This window comes from Chionomys nivalis, chromosome 13 (genome assembly GCF_950005125.1).
Source record: "Chionomys nivalis chromosome 13, mChiNiv1.1, whole genome shotgun sequence".
Taxonomy (NCBI): Eukaryota; Metazoa; Chordata; class Mammalia; order Rodentia; family Cricetidae; genus Chionomys; species Chionomys nivalis.
The window spans coordinates 57518572-57538795 of record NC_080098.1 but is presented as its reverse complement, the minus strand read 5'-3'; the positions used below and the strand labels follow the sequence as shown (position 1 = coordinate 57538795).

At 42.8% G+C, this 20224-nt stretch overlaps 1 protein-coding gene across 1 annotated transcript in view; it reads right to left on the bottom strand.

The window, feature by feature from the left end:
• Positions 1-12101: 12101 nt before the first annotated feature.
• Positions 12102-20224, bottom strand: part of Tmem170b (transmembrane protein 170B) — a 37989-nt gene continuing 29866 nt past the window's right edge. The window contains exon 3 of the mRNA XM_057787443.1: positions 12102-19183. Coding sequence (XP_057643426.1) covers positions 19053-19183 — 131 coding nt within the window. The 3' untranslated portion in view covers positions 12102-19052. The remainder of the gene's footprint in view (positions 19184-20224) is intronic.

Below are 20224 nucleotides of genomic sequence, written 5' to 3'. Positions count from 1 at the left end.
ACAAAGAAAAGAAGAAAATCAAAGTCCATTTTAAGAACATTGGTGGAAACACTAAGTGGGCGGCTGCAGCAAGACAGGGAAAGCTCAGCTATGGCCTCAGATGCTGTCTGATGAGACTCTTAGCTTTTTGGTTGGCGGAAGCTACGGTTTTGTTAATACATTCCAAAAGTTTTTGGTGTTTTGTTGTTTGTTTGTTTGTTTTATTTTTCTGTTGGTCACAGGATGGTAGCAGTCACAGGTTTCTTGGGGGCCTGAAGATAGGCCCAGATTGTTGTAACTGGGCTCAGAACCAGCAACGTTCCAACCTCTCCACAATCACTTAAGTTTTGATGAGTCAATCAGCCTGGTAGAAGGGCCGATGGGATGTCAGGGTCTTCCCGGGAACATGTCACAGTGTGCAGGCGTGACAGTGCCACAGCACCCACGTGGAGATCAGAGGACAAACTCAGACTGGGCCTCACCTCCACCTTGTTATTAATATAAGGTCTGCACGTGCCAGGCTAGCTGACCAGGGAGCTTTCAGGGACTCTCCTGCCTCCACTTCCCAGCTCACTGAAATTAAAGGCATGGGCTACCCTACTGGGGTGCAGATGAACTTTCCGGCTTTGAACTCAAGTCTTCATCATTCTTGCACGGTGAGAGCTTGTATCACCGAGCCATCTCCCCAGCCCTTTATGCTCACTTTCCTCTCCCTTTGTTCTGTGGCATCGGAAAAGACGTTCTATAGGACAGTTGTGTTTGTCTCTTTTCTCATCACTGTGGCCAAATCCCTGATGGAAATGCCTAAAGAGAAGAAGGACTTGGCTTTGGCTTACAGCTTCCGGAGGTTCATCTGCTGTCATTTGTTCCCATGAGCATCCAGGTACAGAAGCGCATGTCGAGGCCATGATAAGGGGAGGGTGACAGGAAGGAACCAGGAAAAATATGCCCCAAAGATCCATCTCACTACTCCAGTGGCCTATTTCTTCCATGCTGTAGCATAATGCTCTTGAATACTGTAAGGAATTGTCACTCATATTCAATTAATAAAATGCTGACTGGCCAGTAGTCAGGCAGGAAGTATAGACAGGGCAACCAGATGAGGAGAATTCTGGGAAGAGGAAGGCAGAGAGTCAGTCACTAGCCAGACAGAGAGAAAACAAGATGAGAATGCCTCTCTGAGAAAAGATACCAAGCCACATGGTTAAGCATAGATAAGAATTATGGGTTAATTTAAGTTGTAAGAGCTAGTTAATAAAGCCGGGCGGTGGTGGCACACGCCTTTAATCCCAGCACTTGGGAGGCAGAGGCAGGCGGATGTCTGTGAGTTCAAGACCAGCCTGGTCTACAAGAGCTAGTTCCAGGACAGGCTCCAAAACCACAGAGAAACCCTGTCTCAAAAAAAACCAAAAAAAAAAAAAAAAAAAAGAGCTAGTTAATAGGCCAAACAGTTTATAACTGATATAAGCCTTAGTGTGCTTCTTTGGGACTAAGTGGCTGGGGGACAAGGGCAGGACAGAAATCTATACTTCCAGCTAAGCCTTGCCTCCTGTGGTGGTTTGAAGAGGAATGGCCCCCATAGACTCATGTATTTGAATGCTTGGCCCATAGGGAGTGACATTACCAGGAGGTGGGGCCTTGTTGGAGAAATGTGTCCTGCAGGGGTGGTCTTTGAGGTCTTATATACTCAAGCTATGCCTAGTGTGACACACAGTCCCCAGATGCCTGTAGGTCAAGATTTAGAACTCTCAGCTCCTTCTCCAGCACCATGTCTGCCTTCAGGCTGCTGTGCTTCCTGTCATGATAATAATGGACTAAACCTCTGAACTGTAAGTCAATGAGATGTTTTCTTTTATAAGAGTTACCATGGTCATGGTGCCTCTTCGTAGTAACAGAACCAACCCTAATATACCTCCTAAAGGTTTCATGAGCTCCCAAACAGCATCAGAAGATAGGGCCAAGTGTGCAACACTTTATATTCACATAATAACATCTTTTCTTTTCCTGTAGGGCGTCCCGGTTTCTCTTTGAGACTTTGTTCCAACTATCAATCTACCAATGCCTTTCTTTCCTTCCTTCTCCACTTTCCTCATGACGGAAGCATTTCCCCAGTCCCAGCCTCATCTGCAGGAGGCCTTGATGCCAGAGTAGTTCCAGGGAAGGTGGCATGCAGTGAACCCAGGGGACATGGCAATGCCTTCCATCCGGAAAGACTTCAGTTTTCAGACACAGAAAGAACGGACACAACAGATCAGGGATATAAACAAGCCCTTGCCTTGTAATAACTGCTTGTTTTGTGTCTCACAGTTAATCTCTCATTTTATAAAAGTTTACTTTTATGCATTTGCAACACTTTTGGGCTCACACTGTATCCAGAGGAGAGCCATTGTAAAGAGCTCCCATCAGGACTGCCTGCTCTAAGGCACTGCCTTTGAAAAGGAGAAAAAGAGAAACTACAAAAGCAAATTTTATTTTGGCGTCCTAGGCTTGCCTTGACAGGCTGGGGTCAATTGGTTTCACCTCCTGTGATCTGCTGTTTTGCAGGGAGGCCAGTGAGTATATTAAGTTTCAGGAAGACATTGTCTTGAGGCAGCCCAGGTGGCTGGCTGCTGATGGCAGCTAAACCTGATGCTAATGAAGGAAAACGGAGAGGCAAGGGCCTCATACCAACGCAAACAACGCAGGCTAACTTAATCATGCAAAACACAGCTCGGTTTCCAAAGGGTTACTAGGAGACAGCATATTCCCATCCAGATACCTCAAATGACACGTTCTACTGTGGAATCATTTAAATGAACTTTTTACAGTCACATAACAAAAGAAAGCCACACATGAGCTCATTTACCGAATACACCGAGGGAGCATCAGGCAGGCAGTTTTCAACAGAGTGAAGAAATCTCTGCTGCAGGTCCCAAGTGCTGCTGAAGGCATGCTTAGCTGTCAGGTCAGCAGGAGCTAGTGCTCTGCAGAGCTGACACATTCCACGGGGTTAAAGGTTTAACCTGATAATCGGAAGGCTGTTAGATCCAGAGGTGGGTGATCGATGCCTACTAAAGGGACTGGAGACAATCGATGATACGTTTAGCTCTTGATCTGCAACATTCCAATGTTCTACAATCGCAGAATCTTTTAATGAGTCATCCGGTCTGTAGAATCTTCATCATGTATGGTGTTGGGGTGGGGCAGCTCAGTCTATACAGGCCAGAAAGAGAAAGCGCTGGTTCAGAAGCACCCCATTCTCTCTGGTGGGTGATCGGTGCGGTGTGGGCTCAGGGATGCTGTGTCACAGCAGCTCAGGTACACCTCTACCAGTGTGGCTGGGACACAGCACTGTTTCTAGTGCAGAATAAGATAGGACACACACACATGCACATGTGCACATGCACACAGACACACGTGCATACACACCACCCGAAGCTCACAGCTCCAGAACATTTGCAGCTGTGTTCACTCCACCATCACAGCTCTTTTCCTGTGCATATTTTATGTGCACATTTGCCTGAGTATACATATGTGCACCACATGTGTGAAGCGCCTGTGGAGGTCAGAAGAGGCATCAGATCCCCTGGAGTTACAGATGGTTGTGAATCACCCTATAGGTGATAGGTACCAAACCCAGGTTCTTTGCAAGAATAGCCAGTACTCTTAGCTGCTTAGCTTTCTCCCCAGTGCCAACTACCATGGTTTCTTTTTAAGGCTTGTTCTGGTTCAGTCTTCCAATAAATAGCTGGAGTAATATAGTTGGACATTTTCCTTGGGACTACAGGTTCCCCAACAATGACACAGAGACTTACTTAATATTAACTATAAAAGCTTGACTGATAGCTTAGGCTTGTTACTAACTAGCTCTTACAACTTAAATTGGCCCATTTTTTTTTTAAATCAATCTTGTTTTTTCTCTCATGGCTTTATTACCTTTACTCTGTACTATCCACGCTGCTTCCTCTCCATCTGGCTGGCGACTCCTCTTCTTTCTTCCCAGCATCCTCTGTGCCTCAAAAATCTTGTTTAGCTTTTGGCCATTCAACGTTTTATTAAACCAATCAGAATGACACATCTTCACAGCATACGAAAAGATTATTCCACAACAGACTAGCTTTTGAAATCATTTCATGTCTGAAGCTTGAGATTCAAAGATGTGATGTAACCTTCTCAAGGTCATCCAGCAAAGTGAGTGGCAGAGGTAGGGTCAGACTGAGGACTCTGATGTGGGTAAGGGAGGGGATCTTTGATCTTTCCTACTGTTAAGAAAGGAGACACTGAAAAGGTGTTAAAACAGAAAGCAGAATCCTCTGTGGTCTAGATGTCCACCCAAAGTTTCTATATTGGAAGTTTAGCCTTCAAAATCATGTTAACAGTATTGGGAAAACTTTGGGAAGTAATCAGGGATAGCTGAAGTCCCCAGAGTGAGACTTTGTTGTGGCATCACAAGCACTAAGAGGAGAGGAGGGGCTGGGTTGGTCCCTTGCCTCATCTCACCACGTGATACCTTCCACCTTGTTACGCAACACCATGACCCTCATTTGATATCAGCAACATGCTTTGGGACTTCCCAGGGCCCAGATCTGTCAGCCAAATAAACCTATTCATTTTTAATCATTTGTTCTCAAGAACAGACAGACTAAGACAACAATTCATCCCTTAGCTTATAATTTTAGATCGAGATCTACTTTGTTTTTTATGGAAAGTAGTTTGGACAAAATGGTATTGTTCCACCAGCAAATTCATTGTTCTGGTACTCTTGGCAGAACTGTCCTGGTCAAAGCAAAGATATTCTAAAGAGAGATATTTGTACCCCTCCCTTGGCTATCAGACTATAGAACAATGGTCTCTGAGGAATTGGAATTTCCCTGGGAATCTCTTTCTGGGAAAAGGAGAAGGCTGAAGCCCCTGAAGCTGGTGCCAGCCAAAGGAGGAACTTGTTTCCCAGGAAGAGATATCCCATAATTCTGACCTGTCTGATGACTTTGCAGAAGAGACCAGGAGCCCAGACAATGCTAGGTCAGGGATGGATGCAGCTACACCTAAGCCTGAACCTCAGGTCAATACTCCAAACCTGGGCCATTGCTGAACTTCTCTGTCTTCCAAATGTGGCCACATTGAATAAATCTTGTTTCTCTGCTTGTCACTCCTGTTTCATTGTCCTGTTGAGAATGAGTGGCCAAGCCTAGCTCTTAGGGGTATCAGGGTCCAGGTTCTGGCCCTAAGAACTCTGATAACACTGGTGCTTATACTTAATGCCGATTGACTTTTGAGTCCCACCGGACACTGTCGCCCTGTGAGCCTTTCTCACTTACGCTCATGCTAGGGATGCGGGCCCTAGCCTTGGATTCCCGCTGCTCCCTCATCCTGAGTGCTCACCTCTGTTATTTTCTCGGCTGAATACCCCATATCTACTTTTAGAAACCCATACTTCCAGCCTGTCCTGGTGTTCAGTCACCAGGACAGTCATCACTGCCCATCTAAGCTCCCAGGAGCTTCTCCCATTTCTGAAATGGTATAATGACCTCTAGCTTGTACCTCTCATTTGACATGAACTAGATGCGACCTTGGATTTTCTGAGGGTCCTCACATTCACAGGGTACCGAGTTAGGACATGGATAACGAGGGCTAGCAAACAGGTTTGTTTCTGGAAATGCAAGTTAGGAAATTCCGGTCATAGATATGCCAGGCATGACATCATAGAACTGGGAAGGTTTTAGGGTTCAGGAGCCTTGCAGAGAGCTAAGAAGGAGGTCGACAAACACTGGAGGATGAGAGGGCGCAGCACCGAGTGAGGGGTCTGGGTGAAACAGTCAAAGCACTGGCTTGTGCTTAGGTTAGAGGGTTAGAGAGCGTTGAGATCGGGAGACCAAGTCAAACTTTAAATATATGTTCAGAATGCTTTCAGAAAACCGGAGGCTGAGCTTGGGAGATCTCCCTCACCACTGTTGATGTTTTTCACAGTATTCTCAGAAAGTAAACAAGGCTAGAGAGGGTTGTAGCAGTTTCTGCCATCTTAAATATGCAGGTATGAACTATGCAGCTATGACAGGAATATAGAGGCTACTTTTATCAAAAGAAATTTTGGACAGATAATTCTGTGCCAAAGCCTCTCTCAGTCCATACCTTTTGGAACACGTTTAATACATGCTATTTACATTTAGTCTGATCCATCTTTAGTTGAGACTTAAAAGGGGGGAAGATTAGGAAACTTTTAGAGACGGATCTGTATTTTGGCCAAATTTTACTGTTAAAAGCTAGCATTTTTTGGCAGTTTTTGAACAAAAGAATGAGACATGACAGATTAGGAGTAGCCAAGATAACCAAAGAATTCTTTGAGTTGTACATTATACAGTTGGAATCCTATCAAGTGGCTTTTTCCATTGGAACTTTAATTTTTTTCTTCAAATTTCATTATTTTCCAGAACTAAAAACACTAAATGGATATTGAAGACTAAATCAATTCTTACTTATTTCCTTTGGGCTGTTCAGATTTCCAATTATAAGAAAAGCTCTGCTTTCACAGTGGGACTCATCTCAAGGGTTCCTTTTGGTTCATTTTGAGGATGCACTTTTGAAAACGCCTTGTCTTCTACATCACAAAGAGAGAAGATCCTACCCACCTCTGTGCTCACAGAAATAGTGACTGGAGTCAGATATGCATACACATCTGGAACGGGGGTACTTTAACAGTAAGGAATTCATGTAAAAGGACACTGTTCAGCACGAAGCAAAAATCCTCTCAGGGTTGTCAGCCAATCCATTATCTCTGCAAGAGAGGAGGTGGCATAGTGTTGAGCTGGTTTGTATTTGGGACACCACTGTAATTTAAATTTCAGCCCAGGCTCTCAATGGCTTCTCCATGACAGTCCCTGACACCACAGATGAATCCCACTGTCACTACCAATATAGTGTCGCTTGATCCTGATCGGGGCTAATCAGTATGCTCCTCACCTTCCCCACCACACCATGGACTCCGCTCTTGACATTCTCCAGGCCCTGTTCTGTAGATGCTTCTCAAACACAGCATCCCACTACTACGACAACCACAGGACCCTTTAGTTCTTTTGTCTATACTGGACTCAAAATAGCCACAAAGACTGATTTTTGACTTTTTTTTGGGAATGTTTTTCTGATCCAAATAACTAGTTCTAGGCATTGAACTGGTAAGGAATCACAAATCTGGAATCCAGTATGGTTTTACTTACGAAGGAAAATAGTCTGCTTAGTTGAAGCCTTAATTAAACACATGAACACATTTTACCGGTTTCTGGTCACTGGTATGTAACTCTTATGATGAAGGATCTGGTTAACTGTTCCATGCTCAGCACTACCAAACAGTACCCACCTAAACCTTAGTATGGAGGCCCAAAAATGTGAGCCTATTTCCACCTTGTGTGAAGGTCAGAGAGTTTCGTCTTGCTCAAAGTTGTAAACAACAAGTGTATCTACACACCTTGACCGGGGTGTGATTCCTTGGTGTTTTGGACAATAAGATGGCCCATACAGGTAGATCCACTCCACCTTGACCAAAGATCAGAGAATTCTAGCATACTTCTGCTCCTTCTTTGGAGTTAGGAGATTTGACCTACGGAGTGGCTGCCTTCAGGATGCTTGGTCTAGGATGGGTTCACTGCCTAAACAACAGAATGCTTTTCTCATGAATTAGTGACTTGATGTTTCAAAGTATTGAAGCAAGTAACTGCTCTAGTTGTCCTTTGTATCATGTTAAAGTGGTCTTTTGCCTTCTCCCCCCATTGTACTGGGGTATAAAAGTGTATGGAAAATAAACCATGGACAATTTCAGTATTCACTGGAACTCCCTTCCATAACTATCCTATGCTCTTGCATTATTATTTTCACTGGTGTCTTTGTCCTCTCATTTTTCTAATTCCCATGCCCCTACCCTGGTAAGTGGTATGCTTGTCAAAGCTGGTCTCGGACACCTTAGTTAAGCTTTGCTGCTTTCTTCATAAAGTGTTAAGGTGACACTTTATGGCAGGTGGAGGAGCTGCACTCGGGCTCTCCAGAGGTAATCCATGGACCGCGAGACTCACCTGAGTCCAGACAAGGGTTGCTATGGTCACTGTAGGTCAGCCTTCTGATCTGACTTTGTCTAACCAGCTGCTCAAGGCCACGAAAGACTTCGTTTAAGTAAATAAATGTATTCTGGACAGAAAAGCGGGGGAAAAAACAGACGTTTGGGTTCATCTCAGGGGAAGAGTGTTTTCCTAGTGTGCACGAAGCCCTGGGATGCAACCCAAACAGGACCAACAAACAAATATCCTTTTCGAACAACAAACCATGATGAGTGAGAACAGACCATGATGGCGAAAACGAATGTGTTAAAGGTTTGCCAGGAAAGGTCAGGAAATAATGTAATTACAGCAGCTGCTCTACCAAGAGATTTTCATTCTTTCTCTAGGCATATGTGTGAGTACACACACACACACACACACAACTTATGATTTGGATTTCAAATTTTCAGGCCTTCTCTTTGACCTTGAAAACCAAGTAGTTCAAGTTGCCCAAGACTGAGCTAAGACTGTGCAGAGATTAAAGCTTCAAACCTCAAGGTTACGGGTAGGGTTGTGACGTGAGTCAGGGTTAAGTGTTGAGTTTGCGATGCTCGACTGGTCCCAGTCTAGGAAAGTTGTGAGCATAATACACCTGTTTAGATGGTGTTGCACGAACAGTGTCAGCCTGAACTGTGAGAAGACAAGTCCATCTACTTCTGTGTTGATCAGGAAAGAGACTAGCAGGAACATTAGGTCTCAAATGGAGTGTCTTGTACAGGGAGGGCAGACTAGAAAGAGGACCAGGTCTCACTCAGAACACATCCATAGGCTTTCAAGGTAAGTCTCAAAACTGTTGCCACCCATTTCTGTACCTTGTACTTCTGTTTGTGCCATCAGTTGGAGTCACCCAGTGGCAGTCAACATAAAGGGACAAAGAAGGAATAGCAGGCTTAACCCTCAGGTCCTCGTGTCACCGCGTCTTATGGTTAGGAGCAGCTTCTGTATTTGCTTCCTCAGTCCCTACAGAGCACCCTGTGTAACTTAACGGGTGCTTTTCAAGTCAGCTGCTTTGGACGTGAACGAGCCAGTCCTGAGTGGGGTCCGAGCTATAGTTATTTCTGTACAATAAACAAAACTATTAGCAACCGGATCTGAGATAGCTGGTGACCTTGTACAGCTGACAGGCACGTCAGGCCCGTCCTTCAGGGGACCTCACTGAAGTCACTGCTGTGGCTTCCTCAGCTTGGACATATTTGGTCTGGGGAATGCAAGGAATTTGCTGGCTGAGCAAGTTCATCTGTTCTGTTTTGTAACAGGCTCCTCTCCATTACTGCTTCTAAAAAAAGAAAAAAAGAAAATCCCCGGCAGGCTCTGTTTCAGAAGTAGTACTATGGTCAATGGGACAGTTTTAGTCTGGAAGAATTTTCTCAAAATAAATAAATAAGTAAGTAAAAAAGCACCGTGACCTCAAGGACACTGAATCTGGTTCTGGCTTTCAAAGAGCTCCACTTCACTCCCTACTAAAACCTGTAGCAAGGCCCGGAATGACATCTGTCTGCCTGTCCAGCAGACAGACGGCTGACGGGAGGGAGCAGAGCTACAGGCTCAACAGTCACTCTACAGTTATTCCCGTTTACTGATGGTTAAACCATGGGTCCCAGAAACTGCACATCGTGGGCACTGGGCACGCTGAAGCAATGGGCGGCACTCCAGGATATCAGCTGTGCGGTGTTTGGTGCTGTCTTCTCCCAGGAAGCCATTTACTGTCACTAGCTGTGCACTGTTTTCAATTTGATAAAATATCTTTAACCGTTAAGTAACAGAATTTGAGAAAAATGAATAAATCAAGGTCAGGCTGATGACTTAGTTAAAACTCGCATTAAATCAGGAGCAGAAGGAGAGAGAGCACGAGCAAGGAACTCAGGACGGCACCCACACACTGAGACAATGGGAATGTTCTATCGGGAACTCACCAAGGCCAGCTGGCCTGGGTCTGAAAAAGCATGGGATAAAACCGGACTCGCTGAACATAGCGGACAATGAGGACTACTGAGAACTCAAGAACAATGGCAATGGGTTTTTGATCCTACTGCACGTACTGGCTTTGTGGGAGCTTAAGCAGTTTGGATGCTCACCTTACTATACCGGGATGGAGGTGGGTGGTCCTTGGACTTCCCACAGGACAGGGAATCCTGATTGCCCTTTGGGCTGATGAGGGAAGGAGACTTGATAGGGGGAGGGAAATGGGAGGCGGTGGCAGGGAAGAGGCAGAAATCTTTAAGAAATCAATCAATCAATCAATAAATAAAAACTCGCACTAATACAACCAATGTGACTCTTTTGATTTGTCACTAACTCTCAACACTGTATCTTAATCATTCATCAGAAAGTAAAAACTGGTTAGTGATGGTATGTAGAAATCATGTTTCCTCTCATGTTTAATTTGCTCACTTATCTTTAGGAGGAAAACCAATTAGCATTTTAAGGGAATGAGCCCAAAAGTACTTACCAAATTAACCAGGCCGCCAAAGTAGAAAAAGAAAATAGAACCACTACACCATCTAGTGGCAGAATGTAGCCTTGCAACTAAGCCAACCAATGCAATTCCATTCTACAAACCCTCCCCAGAACTTCTGAGCCTGAAGAATATTCACAAAACTGGCCAAAAGTGGGTCTGGCTGCAACAATAATGAAACTTACAAACAAACAGACAGTGTTAAGGGGTGTAAATGAGTCCCAAGTGTTTCTCAATTTCTCTCTGCAAGATCCACCATAGGTCCAGGCATAACTTTATAAATCGACAGGGTTAGGCTTACCACCACCAAGGACGTGAGGACCCTTCCAGTAAGTCTGCACTATTTTGTCCTGTCTGAGCAGGACTTGTCCTCCACAAGTCTTGGTGTAGGGCTCAAGTGTCTTCCATCTGGATTCTGGCTCTGGTCTTGCCGTGAGTATGACATTTAAGCCATGTCTCAATGCTCAGTGGATATAAAATGTAAAAACATTTTGAAACCAAGAAAAGAAAGCGAAGTAGTAAACTTTTGGTGTATGTGTGCAAGATTTTGTCTGAGGTTTCTGTTTGGTTTGCATCATGGGCAATGTGGAAATGTATTTAATAATTTTGTAATTCTTATGGTAAAATGAGAATGTTTTCTGATACCCCAAAAAGGAAATTTACTTCAATTTGATAAATTAAGAAAAAGACCAGTATACGTGAAAAATGTGTTACTTGCAAGCATTATACATTGTTAGTTTTTATCCCGATAGGGTCAGTGATATTCATAGGAAGGGACAGTCTATTCCTTTCTCAAGATGGTGGGCCTGGCACCTCCCTCAGAAATCCCCTTAAAAAACCTATATTCTGCCTAAAATTTGACAGCCCAAATCCTAAGGCTCCATCCACAAGGCTGTGCGTGTGCCGAGGTCAACATCAGGTACTGTTCTCTGATGCTCTCCATTTGTCGGCTGAACTTTCTGTCATGTGGGTTTTGGGAACAAACTCAGGTCACTGGACTTGGTGGCGAGCACACTTACTCAGTGAGCCATCTCACTAGACAATTTCACTGAGAGTCTATACTGGACCAGGAGCTGACCAATCAGGGCTGGCTAAGGAGCAAGGCCAGGGATCCTCCTGTCTCGTGTCCTCCTCTAGTGCTTGGGTTACAGGAACATGCCATGGTATCTAGCTTTTCCCATGTATGCTGGAGTCATGAACACTGACTGCCAGCATTACTGACTGAGCCATCACCCCAGTCCCGGGGCATAATTTTTAGAACAGTGACTCTTAGAAATAAATGTTTATGTGGCCCAGGATTGGTTCAACACAGACTGGCTATTGGCAAATATAAGTCAGGCCAAATTTGTCTTTCAACTTGTTGCTTACCTTTTCAATACTTTCATGTTCCATAGGTGAAACTGGCCAGAAAAAGCCGACAAAAGATCAAGAGAGGCCATGTTATTGCATTTTTCTATGGCTCTTGTGGTGGCAGAGATTAAACCCAGGATCTTACAAATACAAGACAAGCATTTTAGTTCTGAGCCACATCACTGACCTAGAGAACAGAGTCCACTGTGAGCAAGTTGAGAAGATACAGGCTAATCAGTCAAGAGTCCAGTCCTGTATAAAGCTTTTGAAGACAGGTTTATTTATATATAAGTGCATGAAATTGAATACAGAAACTTTATTAAAATACTATACATTACAAATTTTAATCCAATAAATTCTTGTAATGACACTGAAGTGCTGGAGTCGCTTTAACAGATGCTCTGTGTGTTTACAGCGGTTCACCCTGTATATTACAAAGAGGAGAGCCATGTGCGGATCTCAGAGGTTTCCTGGGACCAGACGCGGGATGGGGTGAGTTGTGCATCTCTCCTTTACAGCAGTGAATTGAACTGTGGTTGTTTTCACAGCCCAACTTTCAAGAACCAAAATGAACTTGCATATGTTTATTGCTGCCCTTTGAAGAAAATGTGTGGTGAAAAATAATTTAAAATAAGGACCAGCATCTCTGAGGCTAACCTGATGCTTACTGCAATTAAAATACTTAAAATTCACTGCAAAATTTGTGTTCTTCAGGGAGTTATGCTATATACACAATGAGATTTGTACATGACTTGGGAAATAAAAAAATCGCTCATATAAAATTAAAAATCAATAGTATACAATATTTACAGCCTGTTAGGTATTACATATAAACATAGTTTAAATAATCCTTCCAAATGAAACTGTTTTATGTAAACATGCAGTACACATATTCATACAGTGTAGTTTACAGCCGTAGCAGAAGGGAGGATTGTGTTCACACAATGCAGGTACTTCATCACACACACTCTTGTTTGAGCAGCACCCTCCAATGTCTGTTCTTCCTGTCTTTAAGCTTCACAGTACATTTAGTATTTTTATTGTAAAAATAAATCCCTGATGGCAAACATATTTCTAAGGTTACATAAAGTCTGTCTTTGTACTACAATATTTCACTAACACTGTTCACACAGGGATCTCTACCATAAAACTCAACTTTAAAATCCCACACTTAATTTGCTTGACAACATTTTTCCCCATTTCATAATTGCTTGGAAAATGAAACAAAATAAAACAAAAGCCTGAGGAAAATGCCATGTGGTGAAGGACAGGGAAAGTAGTGGTCACCTGTCATACAGTGGCTGGCTGGTTTCTAGGGAACCATATGAAGTTAGCAGCTGGACTGGTCTCAGTGGCTCATGCTGGCTCTGGAGTCTCACTGTAGGTGGTGCAGGCAAAGCCAGCTCACTGGTACCAACCCCAGAGCTCCCTTAGTCCACTCTGCACAAGTCTCATAACTTTCAAGGCACCGAGATATCATTCAGCTTTTATAAACTGTACTGTGGGTCAGCTAAATGATTCATCAGTGGGTTGAGCGTTACTGGAATTTTAAAGTGAGTTTCTTAGTACTGTTTGCTGGGTCAATTAGACTCGCTACTTGAACAAAGCCACACCAGCACAGAGCTAAAGCTGCTCCCTCAGCCTGGGACATCTTAAGGCAGGAGCTAATACTGAGGGTAGAACCACAGGTAGATGTTCTGCCAGGTTATATGGCTAAATTGAGCAAAAGGAGGACTTCTTATTTATCTATCTAAACAGGCAAAGCTCGTGACGAAAGGCATGTCCTAGGGAGAGAGTCAGATCTTTCCATATTACTCTGTGGAAATTGTGTCCACTATCATAAACACTAAGAAAAACTTTGCAAACAAAAGCTTCTGTTTTTCTTTGCAGGAAAAAAAGCTATTCCATCCCAGCCATATTCAGTAATAAACATAAACATTTTGATTTAAAGAGAAGGAGCCAAGCACTTGGCACACACCCCTAATCCCAGTACCTGAGAGGCTAAGACACAAGGATCAGAAGTTCAAAACTAGCCTGTGCTACACAGTGGGTGAGACCCTGCCTCAAACACATAAAACTTAAAAGCAAAATTAAGCCTTTTAACATCAGTAGTATTTCCAATCTACTGTTCATTTAGGCAAGGCTCTAAAGAAATTAATTTTTAAAAAGTAATTACCAATATATATCTAGGAGGAAAAGTACTCTGGTTATGGGGTTCAGATGATCATGCATCAGAGTTCCTCTTTCTAGGTATTTAATGCCATACTTTTTCCCAGTTTACATTACAGACCTGAGAATTCCCCAAAAGGGAAGAGCTGAGCCTGCACACACAGGGGATGGGTACAGGATATCATCTAAAGGAAAACATGAACATCACATTGTCCTTCCCTCTGTCACCCCCCTCCACACCAGCCCCAACCTGTGCCTTCAGCTACTCCCTTTCCACAGGATAACCACTACATAAAGAAGGGTACTGAATATTCTCTCTGGGCCAGCACTTCAGCTTCGGTCAAGGAACTGTGCACATCTAAATAATGACATCTGATAATGCTTTAGAAAGGAGCGAAATTGTTAGAGGAACTGCTAAATAAATCAGTTCGAAAAACCAAGGTAACCATGACGTAAGTTCAGCACACGTGCCACACACACAGGTAAAGAATGTGAGAGACAATCTCCTAAATTAAGAAATTATTCTGGATCACAGCTCAGCTTGCTCAGAAAGGTGGATGCTGCCACTATCTTCATGAAGAGTTAGCCAGTGCATCTCCTTGTTTACTGAAAACATTTCATATATTTAACATTAATTCCTTCCAAACAAATCCCAGCTATGTTCTGACATAGGCAAATTCAGACACCGCCACCCTACCCTGGATCACCTACAGGAGACAGGGATCCGCAAGGGAGATGGGCAAGTCCACCACACACAAAATGCACTACAATTTAAGTGCGTGTGTGTGACAGAGCCCACACTCCTGGAGTGAGGGATCAGCAAATCTGTGTCTCACTGCTTGAATAACACAGGGAACTTGATCACATATGCTTCTGTGCACTGGCAATTCCTCCTCTTTGAATCTTCCTGTTACAAATGGGATTATACATTTTTAAAATATTGTATTTTAAAATCAAATAATGTCCTTTATATCCTGAGCAGTTTCAAAGGGATGAGAAATCATGGACAATCATCAGGAGACACTAGGTGACTGTCACATTTAACCAGAGACTGTAACCCCTCATTGTAAGGAAACGATAATTTACCCAGTTATACTCAACTTGTGTTACCACACTTCCCTGCAAGCTAAACCCATCAGAAATTTCCCAGTAATTTTTCTATGTTCCTCCTATCTTACAAACAAAATAAACAGAGATGTTTTCAAGGAGTATTTTAAAACACTCCTAAAGAATGCTTCCACATGGCAAGAGCACTGTGGTCTGCACACAGTTCAGAAAGTGCTCTCATCATCTAGTCGCTTCCTGCATTATAAAATGGCATAACTTTAAGGTACTGGTATATATATATTTTTTAGGTTAAATAGTAAATAGGTAACAAACAAAACAATAGCCAGTACCAACAGTGACAGGACATAGAAGTCCCAAATGCTCAGGATGACAGATGATAGGTGATCAGGAGGGGTGGGGAGCTAAAACAAGGACAATGATTTGCATATGGTAAAGAGTCAATGAATATTCTAAATTAACCCAAAGAAGTAACTAGGAAATGACAGCGGAGGAGGAAATGCTGGCCACAGCTACTCCTCCCACATAGCCCAGTGGTGACAGCCCTGCTGTAATCTACTCCTTTCTGCGGGGGCACCACCACCACCAACTGTCATATCTGCATTATTCTACCCAGCGGGTATCAATCACATTTCAGAGTGAGACTCAGAGTGGTTAAATGCTGCTCAGATCACAGTGAACCAAGGCGACAGAGCCTGGATACAAGAGCGCATCACTTGGGCTTACCATCTAGTCCTTTCTCTACTAGCTCAGAGCAACATCTAAGACACGGAAATGCCCAATTCAGAGAATTGGATGGGAAAAGAGGAAGAGGAGGATGAGTCGCGGGGGAAGCAACAAGGTACTAGTCCAAGTTTTTCAGGGTTTGAAATCGCTTCACCAGCTCCTGGTAGACTTGGGTGAGGGAACCCTATTTCTAGCATCTTTTTTACATAGGAGATCTAGGAAGGGAACTCACCAAACAGAGCTAGGTAGTGAATGCCAGCCTGGGCACCTTAAAGAGGCCACCCTGCCTTCCACTGCAAATGAAAGATCCTGGAAGCACCGTTTCCTACAGCATTGTTTGATCTTAAATCATTCAATGAACCTTGTTCCTTTCATAAACAAAACCCTTGGAAAAGGGCTTGGAAAAGGAGCAGTGGAATTCTGTGTTACAAATACTAAGAAAGTGCTCTGGGTGAGACCTCAACACTGGGTGATATATGAAAATTCAAACTAAGAGTGGTGCTTTCAATCTAAATCCACATAGGCATCAGGTCCCCTGAGAAGCCAATGAAACTGTGCCAGGGCCCATGACCTGCACCTCCTTCTCAGGGAAGTTAACAGGGAACTTACATGAGGCCCTGGTGCTGAAGAGTTTTAATTTGTCATGAAGAAAATTTACTGCTAAACCATGGCTGAGTTTTCAGAAGGTGGAATCCGACTTTGTCGGTGAGAGCTTTTGTCATGTCCCAAAAAAAGGGTCTCCAGCAAAAATCTTAAAATACCCTCCAGTCTATTTAAAAGATCATTTAACTGAACAAATATATCAACTTCTCCAGTAGAATAGGAAAATGTTCATCAAGCAAAGCTTTCCAATTGGACTGTATTCATATATAGCTATCTATATATGTATATAATGATATACTTGTGTGTGTATATATATATATCATTAAACATTTGTCTCTTTAAGAAACAGCTAACTTCTTGAAAACTTCACCATATAAATAGCTATTTAGACAGTTTCATAAATCCATTCTATTCAACTGCATTACAAAATACCAAGTGATAGTTATAGTTACACAAAATCCCAATGGAAATAACTGAAGAAATTAAAAATGCCCCTCAAATTAAAACTACACACATATTCATATGCAAAACAATGCTTAATGCAAATCAGCTGGGTAATGAGATGACTGCAGGACACTCTATAAAACAATAATTAACCCTTCTAGAGCAGAAACAGGAGCTCAGATCTCTTTGGTCCATTCATTCACATATTCAATGTATCAATTTAATTTCTAATTAATTTTAGATTATAAACAATGAGCTCCATATTATTTCATATTATAACTTTCTTAAAACATAAAATAACCATGTTAAAATAAATATTTGTTCTGTACATGAGACACTGTCTGTGTTAGCAATTCTCACAAAGCTCTGAATTCCTGACAAGCCGTCTGAGAGAAGGGCAGAAATCAGCCCAACAGGAAAGGAAGCCAAGTTTATCTGGAAAAGACACCTGGGTTTCATTTTAGAAAAGATTAAGAATATAAAGAAGGCATGGGAGAAACAGCAAGCTTGTACACACACACACAAAGACCATCTCAAGACTTGTTTTCCCATATCTCTAACGCTGAAGACGTGCTTACTGGCTGATTTAGGGGGTTGTTAAATTTCCAAGCCACATTATAAATTGGTTTATGTACTGGCAAAAGCATCCCCTCCAAAAACTGCTAAGATACTCTCTTTGCTAGAGAAAAGAGGGTATGGATGATAAAAGTCTTAAAACTAAATTAAGGAGCTTAGGGTGTTCCACTGTTTTTTAGATTAGTCGTAAATTCATTCACAATCTCTACAATGGATCTTCCCTTAAGTTAGCACGTTTATAATTACAACTGGTCAACCCCCTCCCATACTCAGTTCAACCAGGGTTTGTACTTTCCCAACTGCTTGTATTCATAACAAACAACCGTGTGTTCTTGTAAGCCTCCTAAAAGGTTTTATAGACAAAGCACAATTCTACTTTAATGAATGTGATCAGAGACACTCTTGACTCAGGTAATAACTTAGAACATAAACTCAAATGACACGCAACAAACTCCTCAGACAAAGGTTCTGTGCTGTCTTGACACACTCAGACTAACTGCCAGCTTGTAGAATGATACACTATGTCCCAGCTTGCGCTTAGTGTAAATCTAACCCTGCCACAAGTACAGGGTAAGGTAAATTACTGCTCTTCCTATGTAAAGTACTTATTATTTTTCTATAAATGAGGCATTTTAAATCCCACAGCCTAATTTAGGCCACTTTCTAAGCAGTTAGTACTCCAGAATCAAAGACTGCCCAGACATGTACACCACGCAACACGGTCCCAGCGCAACACGAGTTAGCAGGTTGTGTTCTGTGACACATGAGGCAAAACATTCTTAGAAGGGTTGAAGAATGCAACATGCATTTCAGACTTTTTCTTACAAAATTTATAAGAAAATTTTCAAATTATATTTTTGTGACACACAAGTGACAACGTTTGACCCAGAAAGGTTTTGAATCCATATAAATAGAATATAATGTATAAGGGAAACTATTAAAAGGGTGTGAGTTACTGAAAAGTATGCACCCTCCAAGTCTATTTGAGTCCTTAGAACAGCTCAGCTAGTCTTCCATTAAGAAGACTATTGTTTTTCACATAAATTAAATAACAACACATAGACATATTAAAGCCCCAAATTCCCGAAACACTCAGCTTTAGAAACCAAACACCTTCCTTAATATTGAAAGCCTGGGATTCGGTATTCACATGGGAGTTAGAATTACAAACGAAGTCTGACTACGTTACCTGGACCATGTCAAGTATATTCACAGCACTCTACACATCTACACTTGCAAACTGTCACATGATCAATGTTAACAGAAAGAAAAGTTTGGCACATAGATCCATTTCTCAAAACGTCCCTGTAACTTAACACAACACTGTTGAGAACGATGATTTCAACACCAATGTTAACCTGATTGGCAGCTAAACAAGGTGCTTTTTCTTGCAGCTTCACATAGTGTCCTGTGCACCTTGCCTGGGGTGGAGGCACGTAAGGTGCAGTGCGGTAGTGCAATCGCTTGGACGCCAGAGGGCAGGCTTTCCACACGGCTCAAGGTCTTCCTAGGTTTTGACTTGCTGGGTCCCTGCTTGTACAATTTCAGTTCAGCTGGTTAACAAGGCCATTTCCAGGGAAGCTGGACATCTGTTTTCTTAGTTAAGAAGACATTCCCTCAGAACCTCAAAGTGTCGCGAGGATCCTTGAAAAGGAGATGATAAGGGTCAGTACAGTCTGCCCCACGCCCCACACCAGGGCCTCCAGAGGGGCCATGTTCTTCCCAGCCACTCTGTAGATGCCTGCCACTGCTGCACCTGTAAAGGAAACAGAGCACAGGGTCACCCAGGGCACGACCTGGCACATGGCTGCTGTAAAGGTCACCTGTCTGTTTACCAAAGCAGAATACTTCAATGCACCCTCACTTTCCCACATGACTGGTCTAAAGTTACCTTTACCACATAACACATAACTATTTAATCCAAGAAAGTTATAAGACACAGTTTATGCTCTCATCCATTTTTTTTTTTTTTTTTTTTTTGGTTTTTCGAGACAGGGTTTCTCTGTGGTTTTGGAGCCTGTCCTGGAACTAGCTCTTGTAGACCAGGCTGGTCTCGAACTCACAGAGATCCACCTGCGCTCTCATCCATTTTAATGTGAGATTGTTTTAACAATGCCACTCATATTTTACTCCAGAATAAACTCTCATGCCCTTACACACACACACACACACACACACACACACACACACACACACACACACACGGAAAGAATTAGATGCTAGCCCTGGACCTCTATGCACTAATTCTAGTCAATAGCCATACACGGAAAAGCCTATCCATGCCTCACAATACAACTAATGGTGTTGGACTAAATCAGTAGCCATTTGGAAGAAATAGATTGAAGTTCCTACCTCACACCATTCCACCAGGCAGACTAAAGAACAAAACACTAAAAATAAAAACACAGCCATAAACTTTGAAACACAAGTGAGTGGGTTTAGTATCCTATAAAAGAGGTGACCTTAAAATCATGAAGGGAGGGAGGGGAGGAGAAGGAAGGAAGGGAAAAGAAAGGGGAGGGGACGAGGGAGGGGATAGAAGGGGAGGAGAGGAGAGGAAGAAGGAAGAGTAGTAGAAAACAAAAAAGGAAAAGGGCAGTCATAGAGACACACACCTTTACCCCAGCTCTCACAAGGCAGTCATAGAGACGCACACCTTTACCCCAGCTCTCACAAGGCAGAGGCAGATGGTTCTTAGTGAGTCCCAGGCCAGCCCAGGCCAGTAAGGGTTACACAGTGAGACCCTTTCTCAAAAGTCAAACAAATGTAGTCTGGAGAGAGGGCTTAATGGTTAAGA